Genomic DNA, 18791 nt, shown 5'->3' on the forward strand with positions numbered 1-18791 from the left:
GTTACTTCCACTGCATCTATTTTTCTCAGTTCTTAGAAACAAAAAGTAGACAATACAACAAAACAAACAAATGCCGTCGTTTTTATCTGTACAATTCAAACAGCTTCTTTTTAACCATAGGTTGTATCATCTAGGTTTTTAAGGGGCCATGCTGTCTAGATCTGCTGGGTTTTAGTGTGAGACCAAGACTTCTTGAGTTTCTTTTTAAGGTTGGAGCATGAAGTGCTGCATAAAATGTCACAATGGATTTAAAACGTTCAGTGTGCTAAGCACCAATATGTTTATTGATTAAACATGCTTGAAATCACCAATAAAGTAGGGAACCAAAACATTAATATTATAGAGTATTGTTTTGGAAGTTCTGGCTCGTGTTAAGTCCTAAAAGAAAAACAACATAGATTATTTTACTGTATACATATAGAATGCACAGAAAAGTTTATTAAAATCAACTATGATCAATATAAGAATTCATAAGTACTCCTAGAGACAAGGAAATTTAGAAAAGCAAGAACATTCTAACACATCAGAAATAACCTTAGAAAATGTAATGAAAACATGATCCTACTCACAATAGCAACAAAACATATGAATTGATAGTAGGAAGGATTTTAACAAGTAGTGTCAGAAATAAAGAAAACCACAGCAGTCTATTAAAATGTAAATGAAGTTCTGAATAAGTGGTGATAAATAGACATTACCTGATTTTGGATAGGAAGGTCGAGATTTATTAAATGCCAATTCTTTCTAATAAATTTATAGGTTTAATATCATTCAGAACAGTTCCAAAGGAATTATATTCACAACTTGGGGAAATGATTCTAAGGTTCATTTAGAAGAATAGCCATTAATAATAGTTTTAAAAAAAATCTGAAAAAGAGAATAAGAAAGAGGAACTTGGCACTTTGGGATTTAAGAGTATATTATAAAGAGTGAATAATCAGAAAAAAAAATATGATATTCATCCCAGACTAGAGAATGGGATTAGTGAATCAGTAAAGCTCAGAAAGGAGGCAAATTATTTATACAAATGTATTATGTGAAAATTAAATGTCACAATCAAGACTGGGTTAATCAGTGTGTGGTGTTGAGGTCATTGTTTAGCAGTGGGAGGGAAAAAAGAATTTTATGTGCTGATCCCTCACCAGATACCAATGTAAGTTAGAAAGACTAAGATCAAATGAGACTTTTCCATCTCTGATACTATGGCAGGCTGAATTATTATAACCAAACTCTCTCCTGATTAAAAGTTGAAAATTCAGAATAAAAATTTTTTAAAAAGTCCTTCTTAAATGTGACAAAAAACTGACAAAAGGGTAAGGAATTATTAAGTCATAGTTTAAGTAAACAGGGGAACCAGGAGGATGCCGGGCAGGAAGCTTCTTTTCTGCTTCTGCCCAGCCAGGAGACCCTGAGCCTCAGCTGTCAGCCCTCGAGCTGTGGGGAAGACAAACCAAAGCCCAAGGCAGCCGAAGTGGATGTGCAATGGGAGACCATTTCCTCCTCAGGCTGGGACACTGAAGCCCTCACCCTCAGAGGGAGGAAGAACCACAAGAAACCTCTCCCATCCTCCTCAGTGCCAGGGGAATGCGAGCAGAACCACCTCAGTGTTGAACATAACAACAACAACCACAGAATCCTTGAGATGTTGTAGCCTGCCGCGGGTTTTCAGTCCAAGCCCTAGCACCTGCACAGCACAAAACCCCTAAATTTATGAATGGAGTTTGAAGTGGCCCCCAACTGGGGAAAAAACCTCATGGCAAAACCAAACATGAATCCTCTCTAGAGGATTCTTTACTCCTAGGTCTCCAAGTGTTCCCCAGACCAATTGTCTAAGGAAAATGAGCAGCTCTAAATTAAAAAAAAAATTTTTTTTTTAAACTGTACAAGGAAATAAGGAACCAGTAGAAACAGGTTTTCAATACTTCACAGATTGGAACTGTCAGACACAGATTTTATTTTATTTTATTTATTTATTTTTAAAGATTTTATTTATATGAGAGAGCATGAGAGAGAGAACATGAGTGGGGCACAGAGGGCAGAGGGAGAAGCAGGCTAAGCAAGGAACCTGGCTCAGGGCTCGATCCCAGAACCCTGGTATCATGACCTGAGCCGAAGGCAGATGCTTAACTGACTAGGCACCCAGATGACCCCAGACACACATTTTAAAACAAGTATACCTACTGCGTCTAAAGGAATAAAAGGTAAAACTTCTAGACAATAGAAAATATTAAAATGATCCAGTATGTTTGAAAGAGAACCAAATAGACCTTCCTAAACAAAAAACAAACCAGAAAATGAAGCAGTTGAAGAAAACAAAACAAAACACACACAGAGACACACAGACGCACACACATGGGAGATTAGACACCTCTGGTGAGAGAATTCGTGAACTAAAAGATAGAAGAAAGTATCCAGGGATGTAACACTGACTGACAAAAAATTAAGAAATACAAAATAAAGATGAAGACGTGTGAAAGAGAATAAGAACATCTAACATATATCTAATCAGGATTTCAGAAAAATGGGAGAGAGAGAGATCGGAGCATAGTCGATATCTGATAAGATCATATCTGAGAATTTACCAGAAGTGATGAAAGACACTGATCTGGAGATTGAAGCATCCCAGTGAATCACCAGCAGGGTCAAACAAGAAGGAAAGAATCCAGTGGACAAAACACAGTGGAACTGCAGACACCAAAAGACGCAGACCATCTTAAAGGGGTCAAACAAAAGGAATGGATTACGTTCAAATGAATCACAAAAGGGAAAGCTACCTCATCAAAAGCATCGTAGAAGGCGGAAGAAGTTTGATACATTTGATGTTCTGTAAAGAAAGTAACTGCCAAAGTAGAATTCTATGCCCAGGGAAAATATCTTCAAAGGAGGGCAAAATAAAAATATTTTAGACAAACAGAAGCTGAGGGACTGTTGCTAAATGTAGTTTGGAGGGATATTCTTCAGATGGTCTCAGATGGAAAGTCTAATTTGCACAAAAGTGCAAAGAGAAATTTAAACAAACATCCGCTGTCTAAAACCACAGTAAGAGGATAACCTACAACTTTGGAGGGAGGGAGAAATGGATTCCAAGACTTAAAAAGTCTTCGTAATGTCCAGGAGACAAATAAAGGTCCTGCTTAACTCAAGACTGTGATAAGGGAAGTACGCCTGTTGGAATGTTCCGTGTAACGGCTAAAGGAAGAGAAGCGTGTAACTTCCTACTCCGGACAGAGGGGGAGACGGAATGATAAAAAACAATTCTTCATCGGCAACGAAATGTAATAGGACTCCCGTGTGACACTCTGCTTAAAAGTCAACTCCAGATGGGTTATAAACCTAAATACGAAATGACAAAATCTGAAAGTGCTTAGAATCATAATAAAGGAAGTTATCTTTATGATAATTCTAGGGTAGGAAGGAATTTTTTATTTTTTTAATTTTTTTAAGTTTTTTAATTTTTAAAAATTTTTTTAAAAAGATTTTATTTATTTATTCGACAGAGATAGAGACAGCCAGCGAGAGAGGGAACACAAGCAGGGGGAGTGGGAGAGGAAGAAGCAAGCTCATAGCGGAAGAGCCTGATGTGGGGCTCGATCCCATAACGCCAGGATCACGCCCTGAGCCGAAGGCAGACGCTTAGCACTGTGCCACCCAGGCGCCCCAGGAAGGAATTTTTTAAGCAAGAAAAAGAAATGGAAGTTCATTACAATTATGACCTTTGATTCATCAAATAATACCCAGAAAAGATACTTAAAAAAATAAGCCACAGATTGGGAAACAATTTTTAAAATATGTAGAGTAGATAAAGCACTAGTGTTGAGATGAATATAAAATTACTATAAATTGATAAGAAAGCCAGATACCTCAATTAAACATGGCCAAAAGTCTTGTACATGCACTTCACAAGGGAGGAAATAAAAATAGGCTAAACCATGAATATGTATGCAAACTAATTAATAATCAGGAAACTCCACACTAAAACCACACCGAGTTACCATTTCATACTTATTAGACTGACAAAAAATGAAAAGTTCTCACAATAGTTAGTGTAGAGCAAGGGAGCTCTCATGTGCTGTTGGTGGTTCTGTAAATTAGTATATCTCTTTTGGAAACGATTTGGTATCATAAAGTTGAAGACACACACTACAGCCAGCAATTCGGCAATTCTACTCCTAGATATTTACTGTGGAGCAAGTCTTTTGTTTTGTTTTGTTTTGTTTTGTTTTAAGATTGTATTTATTTATTTGAGAGAGAGAGAGAGAGAACACACAAGCATGAGCAGGGGGAGGGGCAGAGGGAGAGGGAGAAGCAGACTCCCCACTGAGCAGGGAGCCTGATGCAAGGACTCGATCCCAGGACCCTGGGATCACTACCTGAGCCAAAGGAAGACAGTTAAGCGACTGAGCCACCCAGGCACCCCTCAAATTTTGCACATCTGTACCAGATTACACATATGAGATTGTTCCTCGTAGCTGAAGCCATTGGAAATTGTACCGACAGTGGAATGCGTAGTATGCAGCAAAGGAAGAGACCTTACCGGAGCCATATGCAATGGCATGGGTGAGTCTTAGCCACATAGTGTTGAGCCAAGGAAGCAAGACACAAATATGTCTAATCTGGTTCCATCTGTTGGGTAAAAATAGGCAAACCAAACTGCTTACAATTGCATACATAAGGAGCAAATCATTCTTATTTAAAGACCAAGAAACTTACTTTCACCAGTCAGGATAGTTGATATGGACTCTCTAAGATGGGAAAGAAGGGTTTGTGATCAGGGAACCACATAAGGAATTTTTGAGTACTAGAAATCCTAGATTTTTTTTTTTTAAGACTTTATTTATTTGAGAGAGTGAGAGAGAGAGAGAGCATGAGACGGGGGATGGTCAGAGGAAGAAGCAGAGTCCCTCCCTGAGCAGAGAGCCCGATGCAGGACTTAGATCCTGGGATTCCAGGATCGTGATCTGAGCGAAGGCAGTCAGTCGCTCAACCGACTGAATCACCCAGGTGCCCCAGAAATGTTAGATTTCTCGAATCAGTTGGTAGTCACTGAGATGTTCACTTTATAATTATTTTTTAAATTGTATGTATTTTAAGCACTTTCCTATATGCCTGGCTCACAGTTTTAAAAATGCAAAAGAAATTTTCAAACAGTATGAAATAAAATCAAACATTTATTCAAATTCTAGAAAGGGGACAATTTCCTAGGCTTGGAATCTATAAAATGAAAAGAAATAAAACACACATACACACACAGTTAGATGTGAGTACATAAAACTTTCAGACTTCTATATGTTTAAGGGAAATCACATTAAATAATTTGGTAAAATATTCATTGCAAGTTGACAAAAGTTAACTATCTTTCTTATACCAACAACTCACAGTTTAATTTTTAAAACTCTAAGCAAATGTTATCATTTAGGGATAAAATATTTACAAGTAATTGTGAGAATTATATTTAGCCTACTTCTACAGAAAGAAATGCAAATTAAAGTTAGAAGGCATTTTTTTTTTAAGAGAGAGAGTGCATGTGCACGAGTGGCGGTGTGGGAAGAAACATGGGTGAAGGGAGAGAATCTCAAGCAGGCCGCATGCCCAGCGTGGAGCCTGACACAGGGCTCCATCTCACGACCCTGATATGATCTGAGCTGAAATCAAGAGTCAGATGCTTAGCTGACTAAGCCACCAGGTGCCCCAGGTGGCATTCTTTCTTGTCCACTCGATCAGCACAGGGTAAATTAATGATATTGCCAAATGGGACAAGATGAGATCTCTTAGATATTGTTTATATTTGTGTAAGTTATTACTATCATCTGGGAAAGCATAATTTATCAAGAATTATAAAATTCATAACCTATAATATAATATAATAAATTGATTTGTCAGTTTTTCTAGAGAATGAATTTAAAATATGAAAAAAAGATTTAGGTTTGTAAAGATCATGATTGCAGCATAATTCATCATGGTAAAAAACAGAAAACAACTGTGAATACCTAGCAGTCAGGGAATGCTTGCACTAAATATGGCACGTTCACTTTCATTCATGAAATTAATGTTTCGAGTCTCCACTACGGCTCTGTGTATGTGTATGTGTGTGTATGTTTATGGCATCCCAAGATGGAACATTAGTTCGTCATTAAGTGACTATTAGTAAGTCTTACAATAATATACATATACGTAGTGCTTACAAAAGAAAGTACAGTTGAAAAAGGTATAAAATTACATGCACACGATAATTAGACCTTTATAAAATATGCATAGATAAACCCATATACATCATGAAGACAGCTACAACCATGCCTCAGCATTCACAGGCAAAAACACTGGCCCAGAAACCATAAAAATGCTAATACTGTTAGTGTCAGGATATAATGATCACGAATGATCTATTCCCTTTCTTCTCTGTGTTGTAGAGCACTGCAGTATTATGTTAGCTATAATGGAAACATTAATTAATGCTAAAAAATTGCAGAGACCTAAATTTGCATTTTGCTCTGATATTTTGTACTCTGATTTTTGTAACGCCTAACATCGTACGGTTCACTTTTAAGACTTAGATATTTATTAAAATGCAGCAAAGATTCTAAACCTCTCGTTTAAATAAGTAATTCAACAGACTTGGAGTTATGAGCCTTCAAGCATGTGAAGGAAGAAGGCAGCACCAGTAATTCTCCTTTTGTATGGCAAGACTAAAACTAAAACCTTACACATGCTTCTATCTTTTAGAAACAGAGGTGTATAATATATATTAAAATCAGCAAAGTCATTTAATAAGAAAACCAAAATTATAAGCTTTTTATAGTATTAAAGACTACTTTCATAGGACACAACAGTCTCTGAGGTCCAGGTGTTTTCAAGATTGCTTTTAAAAAATAATGTTTTCATGTTTGCTACACTGTACTGCATTTAAGACACGCACATGAAAATGTTTGTAAGAATAGTAATTGTGCATTAGTAAGTACAGTGTTTTTCACTGAATGAATGTGTTTATCAGAATCTGCTGCATTTCCTACTTTTTGCGAAGGCACATGTCTACAACATGTTTCTAAGAAAAAAATATTTTTGGGAATGAAATTTTTGAAGTAGGAAAATATCTGCTTTTTGGTGGCTGTGGGGAAAGAGGGGGCTATTTTCTTTTTATTTTGTTCGTGTTATTTTTACCAGTATTAACAGAGTGGTCTCTGGTTTCATCTATTAGCACTAGCTTGAGGGGCACCTGGGTGGTTCGGTTAAGCATCTGCCTTCGGCTCAGGTCATGATCTCATGGTCCTGGGATGGAGCCCCACTTTGGGCTCCCTGCTCAGCGGGGAGTCTGCTTCTCCCTCTCCCTCTGTTCCTCCCCCCTGCTCATTTTCTCTCTCTCTCTTTCTTTCTCTGTCTCCCCTCCCCCCAATACACAAATAAATCTTTTAAAAAATTAGCGCTAGCTTGAAAATCTCAATAATTACCATTTGCCATCGCGTTTGGGGAAGAGTCTGTTCAAAAGTTTGCCCATTTGCAGCTGGGAATAGGGGTGGGGGGTATTGTTTGACTTCTTACTATTGATTTGTAAAGTTCCTTTTTTTTATTTGTAAAGTTCTTTATATATTACAGATAAGAGTTCTTTGTTGTATATATGTTTTGCAATTACTTTTCTCAGTCCCTGGCTTGCCTTTTCATTTTATAACAATGTATTTTGAAGAGCAAATGTTTTAAATTTTCATGAATTCCAATTTAATGACTTCTTTTCTTTTAAACCTCTTCCTCTTAGTGTTCTATTTACGAAAGCTTTGCCAAACCCAAGGTCGCTAAGATTTCCTCTTATGCTTACTTTGAGAAATTTAATAGTTTAAGTGAGGTTTATAATGCACATTGAGTTAAGTTTTCTATGTGACAGGAAGTACATGTCAAGGCTTTCTGGTGTTGTTTTAGTTTTTTGTAGATAGCTATCCAGTTAGTTGTTCCAGTTCCATTTGTTGAAAACATGATCTTTTCCCTCATTTAGGCGAAAGCTGCCATTCATCTTGGCACTTTTGTTTAAAGTCCATTGACTGTATATATTTTGATCTGGGTTCTTTCTTCTGTTCTCTTGATCTAGATACATATTTTGCTCCAATACCATCAACAACTGATTCCTGCAGGGTTGTAATAAGCCTTGAAGTCAGATATTATATATCTTCCAACTTAGTTCTTCCTTTTCAAATTTGTTTTACCTTTTCTAGGTCCAGTGCATTTCCAAGTAATTTTTGAACTAGCTTACCAATTTGTACCAAAAAAAGTCCTATTAGGATTTGATTAGGATTCCACTGGATCTATATATCAGTTTGGTAATCTTAACAGTACTGAATATTCAAATCGATGAACATGGTATGTCTCTCCCTTTAGTTTCTCTCAGCAGGGTTTTATAGTTTTCAGTGTACAGGTCTCGTACATTTTTGTCAAATTTATCCTATGTATTTCATACTTTTTATGCTATATTGTAAATGGTATTTTAAAAACTAGGTATGTGAAATGATGGTCAACATCATTAGCCATTGGAAAATGAAAATTAAAGCCATAATTAGATACCACTACACCAAGGTTTCTCAACCTCACACTATTGACATCCTGGGCCTCATAAGTCTATGGCCAGGGACTGTCCTGAGCATTATAGGATATTAAGCGGTATCCCTGGCCTCTACCCACCAGATGCCAATGCTACTCTCTCTTATCCTGAAATGTCATAGTCAAAAATGTCTCAAGACATTGCCAAATGTTCCTGGGGAGGTAAAATTGTTCCTGGCTGAGGACTACTACACTACAAACACTGGAATGGCTAAAATAAAGAATACTGACTACACCAAGTGTAGGTAAGAATATGAAGTAATTGGAACTCTCACACTGCCAGTGAGAATGCAAAAAGGTTACAATGACTTTGGAAAACTGTGTGACAGTTTCTTAGAAAGTTAAGTCTAAACCCACCATGTGTTCCAACCATTCTACTAAAACATTTACAAAGAGAGATGAAAGCACATGTCCAGAGCCATGGTCAGAAAATGGAAATAACTCAGATGTCTACCCACAGGTGGCTGGATTAATACACTGTGCTGTAGCACACAAAGGAATATTACACAGCCAGAAACAGCGATGGACATACAGATTCATACAGACAACGTGGATTACTATCAGATTCCACTGAGTGAAAGAAGCCAGATCAAGGAAGAATATATATTCTACAATTCCATTTATATCACATTCTAGGGAATGAAATAAACCATTGTTATGGTGCAGATCAGTGGTTGTCTGTGGACAGAGGAGAGATGGGGACATAGGTTAGCAAAGGTCAGGAGAGGAAACTCTGGGGCATGATGGCTATGCTACTTACCCTAATTATGATTTTGGATTTCATGGGGATATTCATATGTCAAAACTCATCAAATGGTACACTTTATATGTGTACAGGATTTTGTATGTCAGGCATACCTCGATAAATCTGTTTAAAAATTACAGTACAGGGGCGCCTGGGTGGCTCAGTCGGTGAAGCATCTGCCTTCAGCTCAGGTCATGATCCCAGGGTTCTGGGATCGAGTGCCGCGTCGGGCTCCCTGCTCCACGGGGAGCCTGCTTCTCCTTCTTCCACTCCCCCTGCTTATGTTCCCTCTCTCCCTGTCTCTCTCTCTCTGTCAAATAAATAAATAAAGTCTTTTTAAAAAATAATAAAAATTACAATACAGAAAAGAATTGGGCAGGAGGAACATTTTAATAAATAAAGGCCGTGCAGTTGTTTGTATTTACAAGGGATACTCATGACACTGACAAAAATCAGTGGAATTCTTGTATGTCATTCAACTGTGAAAAAAGTAACAATAATCAGAGCTCATTCTCCCTTTTGCTTTGAGAAACCCAGAAATGTAACCCTCCTCTCCCTGGTAGCTGCCCTGATGGCCCACTATTTTGCCTTTAGAAAGGGATGGTTGGCCAATTATAGATAACAGTTAATTTTAAATTGGAATATTTGGGAAAATGTTTATCTTCCTTTTGGATTAGCATTCAGTAATTTTTAAATGACATAAAACCATGTCAGTGAAAAGACATTCGGGAAAGTCTGGCCTTTTGTAAATCTTTGGAATGAAAGGAGATACCTGAATTTTAGCCATTTCTTAATAGTAAATTTCTGGTGAAAATCTGTGATCACAAAAGTTTTATAGATTCAGAATGAAAAAAACAAACAAACAATGATTTGCCCTGCTCAAAAATCAGGGAAATTCTTACCACTTTTTAACCATATATTTATACCATTACTAAGAATAAATCTAGAAGTTAGTTTATCACTATATGATTTCTCCCATATTCAATACCTGTGTGTGAATTGTAAGACAACTTTAGCAGATAATTGGTAAATTGACATAGAGAATATATCTCTTCACTATATTATTATTTTTTAAAGGTTTTATTTATTTATTTGAGAGAGAGAACATGTGTACACACGCACACATGAAGCAGGGAGGGGCAGAGGGGAAAGAGAAGAGGGAGGGAGAGGGAGAGAGAGGATCTCAAGCAGCGTCCCTGCTGAGTGTGGAGCCCAGTGTGGGACTTGATCCTGTGACCCTGAGATCATGACCTGAGTTGAAACCAAGAGTCGGACACTTAACCAGCTGAGCCTCCCAGGCTCCCCTCTTCACTGTATTATTAATTACTTTAACCAGGCATGTTGACATTTTCATCATATGGTTCGAGGTCGTTATTACCCCATTTAAGCTGTCTTTCTGATTTCTTCCTATCACTTTGGGTGTTAATTCAGTGAGAAAGCCAGCAGCAAGACTTTCAAGAATGCCACATTTTAATTTTAAAAGCAAGAAAAGAAAAAAGGGGGAGGGGAGTGTAAGGAAACAGATGTACACAGATACAATTTTCTGGCAGAGAGCATTCGAAACAATGATTTAAGAGGCATGATTCCTTCCCAGTATGAGATATTGATATATTTATAACGATGGTTTCAGAGTTTTCAGGTGTGTGGTACCTTAAAATGTTCCATAATTGTGTACTGCAGCAAGTTGGCCTCTGTAGAAAGAAAAAAATGGATGGTCCTTCATGTCTCTTTTAGATCTGTCACCCAGCAGTATCATGCTTGATTTGTACTAATAGGCCATTCTCCCTATAATATTAGTTCAGCATTAATAACGTTCTTTGGTCTAACATTGCCTTCTTTCCCCCCAGCCCCTGTTCACGCCACAATTTTATGTGATAGAAAATTTATTATTTCATTTTCTGCATATATGTCATTGATACATACATATTTAAATTATTTGGAAGTGGCCTTTACCCAGTCTGACTGACTGGTGAATTACAATGTGAAATCTGTTCCGGTCCAAAGAAATAAGTGACTGTGTAAGAGGCTTCTGTTTGCCAAACAGCCAAGTCGAGATGATTAGCACGTTATCCTCCTTTATCAGACCATGGGACCTTGCATCTGATCTGTGTTTGTAGAGAACTTTATGCCTCCTACAGGTGTAGAAAACTTTTTCCTGCTGTGGTTAGCAGGTGCAGGCTAACGTTGCACTGTGCATTCCCCTTTCCCCACTCTTTGCCTTGTTCTCATGGATGGTCCACCCAGTATGTGCCACTGGGAGCATAACAGGTAAGTGATACGCTGAGTCGGTTATCCAGAGTCAGTATCCTGTCACCTGACTTACCCGGTGACTGCTGAGTTGCTGTGAGAAACAAAGAAGAGCAGACTTGATAGTTGGTTCTCTCTTTGCAGAAGGATGTCTTAAAATCGGATCTCATTATCTGCTCCGTGGCCGCTGTTCTGTCATTTGCAGTCAGTGCCAGCACTGTGTTCCTGTCCTTGCGAGTACGTATCCATTCGACTTTATACTCTTCCCACCTCCTTAGTTTCCTTTATAACGGAGCCCGTTGTGGGGTTCCAGGGTATTGGCAGGGTAGTGAAACCAGAGGAGGAAACCAAGACGCCAGCTGAGAGGTTTAAGGAACATATCTCTGTGCTGTGAAGAGTCAAGTCCAAGATGAGATTTGCAGGTTGGGTTCAAGTGCTTTATCCTTTGTCTTCCCGCGCCTGCGGAGCTGTGTTGTTTGTTCGAGCCACAGCACATGTGCTGGAGCCCAGTGGTACTAAGACAGGCTGACGGCACACCGCGGGGAGCAGAGACTGGAGGCCTTAGCATATCAGGAGTCAGACAGAGGTCCGAGAGCCAAGAGGAGCTTTGGAACATCATTTTCAGTTAGAAAAACAAACGCGGAGAGCGCGGAGAGCTGTAGGTGGGATTTCTGGCCTGAGGTTCCCACAGTGACTGTCTCCATATAAAAGTAGTATATGCTTAGAACTCCTTCCAAGGAGGAAAGTCTATGAGTTACATTTGTTATTCTCGACCTCTTCTTTTAAAAGCAACAGTAACAAAACCAAAGGTCAGACTTCCCTTGGCCTTTGAACTTCCCCGGAGCCAGCTCTTCAACCCCCCACTTCGCGGCTCGCCACACCGGTGGGTTGTGTGTGGCAGAAATTTTCAGAAGCCTGAGACAAGAACTGGGGTTGCGTCTCTGTTCTGCTGGAGGGGAGAGGGGAAGGGCAGTGGTGTTGTGGACTATCCATGGGAGTCCCTGCCCTCTCCTGTGAGGCTAAACAATGAGATTTCCCTCTTGTGTCACAGCCATTTCTCAGTGTTGTGCTGTTTGCCCTGGCTGGCTTGGTGGGATCTGTGACCCATCATATGCTCCCTCAGCTCCGCAAGCACCATCCGTGGATGTGGATTTCACACCCTGTTCTTAAAAACAGAGAGTATCAGCAACGGGAAGTGAGAGGTCAGTAATATATCCCTCCTTAAAACAAATGGTGCAGGGGGAGGCATCCTTTAAACCAGAGAGTGTGCACAACTGAGTGAATGTCTGAATGCCGTCGCACTACACACTTAAAAATGGTTACACTGGTAGATGTTACATTGTATCTATTTTACCACAATTTTAAAAAAGGAGAGTGTGTACCTTGGAGTATGCATGATTGTTCCAGAACAAGAAAGTTGAAGTGGAATGAATTAGAACTGTGTTTTATAAAAATAGTAATTGGCTATGTAGTATTGGGGAAGATTAATTTATATCATTCAGACCAGAAGATTATGCTGTTCCAGTTTAAGTTGACAGGGGACCGACCGGGAAGAACACTTCACCGCGCCCCCATCCTCCACAATGCTTTTTGTGGCGGGGGGCGGGGGGCGGGGGGGGGCTGGGCAGGGATGTAGCAGAAACTGCTGAACCTTTAAGGCCTCTGAACCCTTGAACTTTGCTTCGCTGGCTTTGCTCCCTTAGACCTAGACCCATACTTGATGGCCTTAGGAGTTCTTGGGGCTATTTCTGGTCACAATCGTGTAATAGCCAGTTAATCCAGACAGTGTCAGAGCTTCTAGATAAGAAATCTCGGGAATTTCTCTGGTAGCTCTTCCCTTGCTCTGTGATCCAACAGATGGTGGAAGGATTGATTTATCCCCATTTTCAGACACATTGAAGTCATCGGTCACAGTTTATAGCTATAGTTTATAACCAACTAGTGTCGGTTATAACTTTATAGCCCAGTGTACCCTCTCTGTTGTAGAGGAAGACAGTTGTCATCCTGTCCAGACACAAGGGTATGTGAGTGGCGCCCAGATTTGCTGACTTGCAGGAATGTACTGGACTCACCAGGTTGGTCAGCAGTAACTTCGGTAGATTAGTGTGACAAAGGGAAAAGGGGGCAAAATAATTTAAAAAGGAAGAAGCAAAAGAATCACTTAAAATGCTGTCAAGAGCATTTCGTCAAGGAACATCTCTGGGTGGGTATGAGGAGCTGCCTTAATTTAAGACAGCTGAATCAGGAAACATGCAGATTGTTTAGTGGAGAAATACGGCGTCATGGGTCTGCTGCCCAGAGAGGGTTTAGAAGGTGGAGAAGGGTCGCCCTGACTGGTCTGCCCTTAGAGACTTGCTTTTCTCACCTGCAACACCAGCATCTAGCTNTGTATATATTTTTTATATATGTATTAATGTATATATTTTAAGTTAATATATAATATATATTATATATTTTAATATGTATATATGTATATATTTTAATTATATATGTATTTATTTTATGTATATATGTATATATTTTAATTAAGTTAATTAATATATATAATATATATTTTTTACATGCTCTATTCAATTTCAGGTACTGCCTCAATGCACATGATTATCAGTATTATAAAACCTGAAGGAGGGTGGGCTCATTGTAGGTGCCATGTGTAATTGCTACTTCCTGTTACAGCTCAGTTGTAGAGACCGGTGCAGCCCAGACGGGTGCCTGCTGGTGGTCGGGTAGAGCAACCAGAGGAAACCGGTTTCTACGGAGCTTCTGGAAGTGTTAAGGTCACATTCCCCTTTCATTCTGTAAAGCTTTAGGAACTATTCTTTGGTGAAATTAGTGGAGTTGGGGGTTGATTACTTTGGCGTCACTGATTTTGGGTGGAGACTTGCAGTATGAGGCTTTGCCTAAGGAGGCTGCGTAGCTACATCCATATCAGCTTCTCCTCCACCTCCACTTCGATATTTCGATGCCCTAGGATGAGCACAGAGAACTTCTCAAACGGAGAGAAAGGAAAATAAGACAGAGGAGGCTTGGGCTAAGCTCAGTGTGGCAATTCAGAGTGACAATACCGAATTCAACACTCCGTAGTTTAGCTTGAACCCTGTTTGTTTGGTTGGGTTTGGTTGTGGTTTTTTTGTTTGTTTGATTTTGTTAGTGTGGTTGTCTTCTTCCCTGAATCTAATGGAGCCCAGTTTAAAATAGAATCATTTAGATATTTTGAAACTGCATGACCTTTTCAGTACACGATTCAAGTCCAAGTAATGTGAGTGTGTTCCTATGTTGTCGGCCCCTCTTTGAGGGGCGAGTGACCAGGCGGTACTGGGTCTCCATCCCATACACTGGACTGGGAGGTCACGCCTGTTAGCATGGGCTCAAGCATGGGCTCTGTGAACCTTCCTCCCTGGCCTGCCTTAGCTGTTATAAGCCACCTGAAATCTAGCCAAGAGTAATAGATTTGACAAATTAGACACGTAATGAAGAACAGATTGGATTTCAAAATTGTGTTCATTTGAAGGAAAATCCAAATATTTAAAATATGTTGGTATGAACTCATTGAAAAGCCATTACTCATTTCGGCATTATCCAGGTCCTGAGTTTCCTTCCTCCTCTTCCTGGCCTTCTGCCTTCTAGGTAGTTCACTCTTTATTTCTTCCACTCCCAAGAAAACATGCACAGGCGATTCAGATCGATCGTATTCCTTTTAACGTGAGAACGGCACTCAAATCTCCTTTTTCATAGGATCACAGAATATTGTAACTGGAAACGAAGAGAGAGCAGAGCAGGGCGAGCAGGTCTGTGGCATAGCAGCAGAAAGCCCTAATCCCATGGCAGACATCGCTAACTGAGAACAATCCCAAACTGGGCCTGGGGCAGACATTGAATCGGCATGTGAGATGAGGCCTATGTGCCGTCCCTGTCTTAGAGTTTATGGAATGCCATCCCACCCTTTATGTAGGAGGAAACGGAAGCCTACAGAAGTCAAGGCACCTACCTTCAGTCCCAGCAAGCGTGTGGCCAGTGAGTGACCAGAATCCAGGGCGCCTTCCTCCAGTCCAGTGCTCTTTCTCTACGCGCTCTGCTCTTGGTCTAGTGGGCCGATCATGCGTGGTTTGTACTCAGCTCTTAGGCAGCATGGTACCGTAGCCATTGTTGCCCAGAAGGGCCCCATCAGTGCGGTAGACCCCGTAGAGTCCAGCATGCCGTAGTCTAAGGCCAACTCTGTGAAGCTTTAATCCCCGGCTTGAAACAGATTTGCCACAATGAATGCTGGGCATCCTTGTGGTTTCTCCAATACACTCCATTCTCTGACTGTCCTCTCGTTGCTGTTCCCTTTGCCTGCAATGCTTTTTCTCCAGCATCACTAGACTCAAACCAGATGATTCATCCTGTTTTAAAAATCAGTGCCTCCGGAAGTCCTTCCCTGACCACCTGGATCAGACTAACTTTTCGGCTGCTCCCCTGAATCTCCCTTTCCATCATATTCTCTCAAGTGAGTGTGAGCAGTGTGACTGTTTGCTTACACTGGCTCTCCCCTGTTTACTTGGTGCTGGGCACAGAAGTGTGTTTATTGAACTGCACCTCATTTAAATATCATCTGCCTTCTATTTGCTAGAACAAATTTGAACTAGGTGTATATGCTTCTTTCCATTTACTTTCCTTTCTGCATACCTCTGGTATGTAATTTTACTTGACATACAAAATTATGTGGAGAGACAAAATAAATTTTGATATAAAATTCAGACTACAACTCAAGTCAAAGACTGGAAATTGAAACATGTATTTTTTTAGTCAATTCAGTTCTTTGCTTTGGAGATGAATTTAGGTAATCTTTGTCACATCCTAGCCCCAGCAAGATATTTCACCAATATTTGAGCTAAAAGAATAAAATTCTGTCACTCATCGTACAGTTCAGCAGACATATGGTGATGTGGCTATAACTGACATATTAATGGAATGTGAAGTTGTTCAATCTTAGTGAATCACGCTGAAAATAACAAGATATCAGAGTAGACAGCACTACAGATGGCACCGTATTAGTCAAGTATGGAACTTTCAAGACCAAATGTTTAAGGAGCACTGGAATTTTAGAATATAAAACTAATCTATGATCCTGAATTATGATGTAATTCCAGACAAATGACTTCATTGATCAGCCTCTGCTGTAAACAGTAAGAAGTTGTATCTGTTTGAAAGTTTGTTTTATCTAATGGTAATAAATGCACATCTATCAATAATTACTTTGAATGTAAATGGACTAAATGCTCCAATCAAAAGACATAAGGCAACAGAATGGATAAAAAAAAAAAAAAACCAAGACCCATCTATAAGCTGCTTATGAGAAGCTCGTTTTAGACCTTAAGGCACCTGCAGATTGAATGTGAGGGGATGGAGAATCATCTATCACGTAAATGGATAATGAAAGAAAGCTGGGGTAGCAATTATTGTATTGGGCAAAATAGACTTTAAGACAAAGACCGTAACAAGAGACAAAGAGGAGCACTATATAATAAAAAGGGGGACAGTCCAACAGGAAGATCTAACAATTATAAATATTTATGCACCCAACCAAGGAGCACCTAAATACATAAAACTGTTAACAAACATAAAGGAATTAATCAGTAATAATACAATAATAGTAGGGGACATTAACACCCTACTTATATCAATGGACAGATCATCTAAACAGAGCATCAACAAGGAAACGATGGCTCTGAAAGGCACACTGGACCAGATGGATATATTCAGAACATTCCAACCTAAAACAGCAGAATACACATTCGTTTCAAGTGCACATGGAACATTCTCCAGAATAGATCATACATTAACCCACAAAACCACCCTCAACAAATTCAAGAAGATTAAAGTCATACCATGCGTCTTTACTCACCATCACAAGTGAAAGACCTATACTCTGAAAACTATAAGACACTGATGAAAGAGTTCAAGAGGACAGAAAGAAATAGAAAGACATTCCATGCTCATGGATTGGAAGAACAAATATTATTAACTAGATGGTGTGAAACTAGAAGACAACCACAGGAAGAAATCTGGAAAGATCGCAAACACATGGAGGTTAAATAGCATGCTACTAAACAACCAAAGGAAAGAAGAAATTAAAAAGTACATGAAACAAATGAAAATGAAAACACAATGGTCCAAAACCTCTGGGATGCAGCAAAAGCAGTTTTAAGAGGGAAGTTTATAGTAATACAGGCCTACCTCAAGAAGCAAAACAAAACAAAACAAAAAACAAAAACAAAAACAAAAACTAAACCCTCAAATAAACAATGTAACCTTACACCTGAAGGGGCTAGAGAAAGGACAACAAACAAAACCTAAAACCAACAGAAGGAAGGCAGTAATAAAGATTAGAGCAGAAATAAATGTTATAGAAATGAAAAAAGCCCCGATAAAATAGATCAGTGAAACTAGGAGCTGGTTCTTTGAAAAAAAATCAATAAAATTTATAGACCTCTAGCCAGACTGATTGAGAAAAAAAAAGAGAAAGGACTCAAAATCACAAACGAGAGAGGAGTAATAACAACCAACACCACAGAAACACAAGTAATTAGAAGAGAATATAATGAAAAACTATATGTCAACAAATTGGACAACCTGGAAGAAATGAATAAATTCCTAGAAACATATAACCTACCAAAATTGAAACAGGAAGAAATAGAATTTGAACAGACTGATAACCAGCAAATAAATCAAATCAGTAATCAAAAAACTCCCAGCAAACAAAAGTCTAGGACTAGGTGGCTTCACAGGCAAACTCTGCCAAACATTGAAAGAAAAGTTAGTATCCACTCTTCTTAAACTGTTCCTAAAAGTAAAAAAGAAAGGAAAACTTCCAAATTCATTCTATGAGGCCAGCATTACCTCGATACCAAACCAAATAAAGATACCACTAAAAGAAGAGAAATACAGGCCAATATCCTTGATGAACATAGATGTAGAAATCCTCAACAAAATGCTAGCAAACCAAATTCAACAATACATTAAAAAAAAAATCATTCACCATGGTTAACTGGGGTTTATTCCAGGGTGGTTCAATATTCACAAATTGATCAATGTGGTACATCACATAAATAAGAGAAAGGATAAGAACCATAGGATCATTTCAATAGATGCAGAAAAAGCACTTGGCAAAGTACAAAATCCATTCATTACAAAAACCCTAAACAAAGTAAGTTTGAGGGAACATAGCTCAAGATAATAAAGG

The 18791-nt window shown here is 39.0% G+C and overlaps 1 protein-coding gene across 1 annotated transcript in view; it reads left to right on the forward strand.

Moving 5' to 3' along the window:
• PCNX2 (pecanex 2) overlaps positions 1–18791 on the forward strand; it is a 296677-nt gene that overhangs the window by 141217 nt on the left and 136669 nt on the right. The window contains exons 18-19 of the mRNA XM_034662505.1: positions 11714–11806; positions 12621–12771. Of these exons, the coding sequence (XP_034518396.1) occupies positions 11714–11806; positions 12621–12771 (244 nt within the window). The remainder of the gene's footprint in view (positions 1–11713; positions 11807–12620; positions 12772–18791) is intronic.

The sequence above is a fragment of the Ailuropoda melanoleuca genome, chromosome 6 (assembly GCF_002007445.2).
Source record: "Ailuropoda melanoleuca isolate Jingjing chromosome 6, ASM200744v2, whole genome shotgun sequence".
Taxonomy (NCBI): Eukaryota; Metazoa; Chordata; class Mammalia; order Carnivora; family Ursidae; genus Ailuropoda; species Ailuropoda melanoleuca.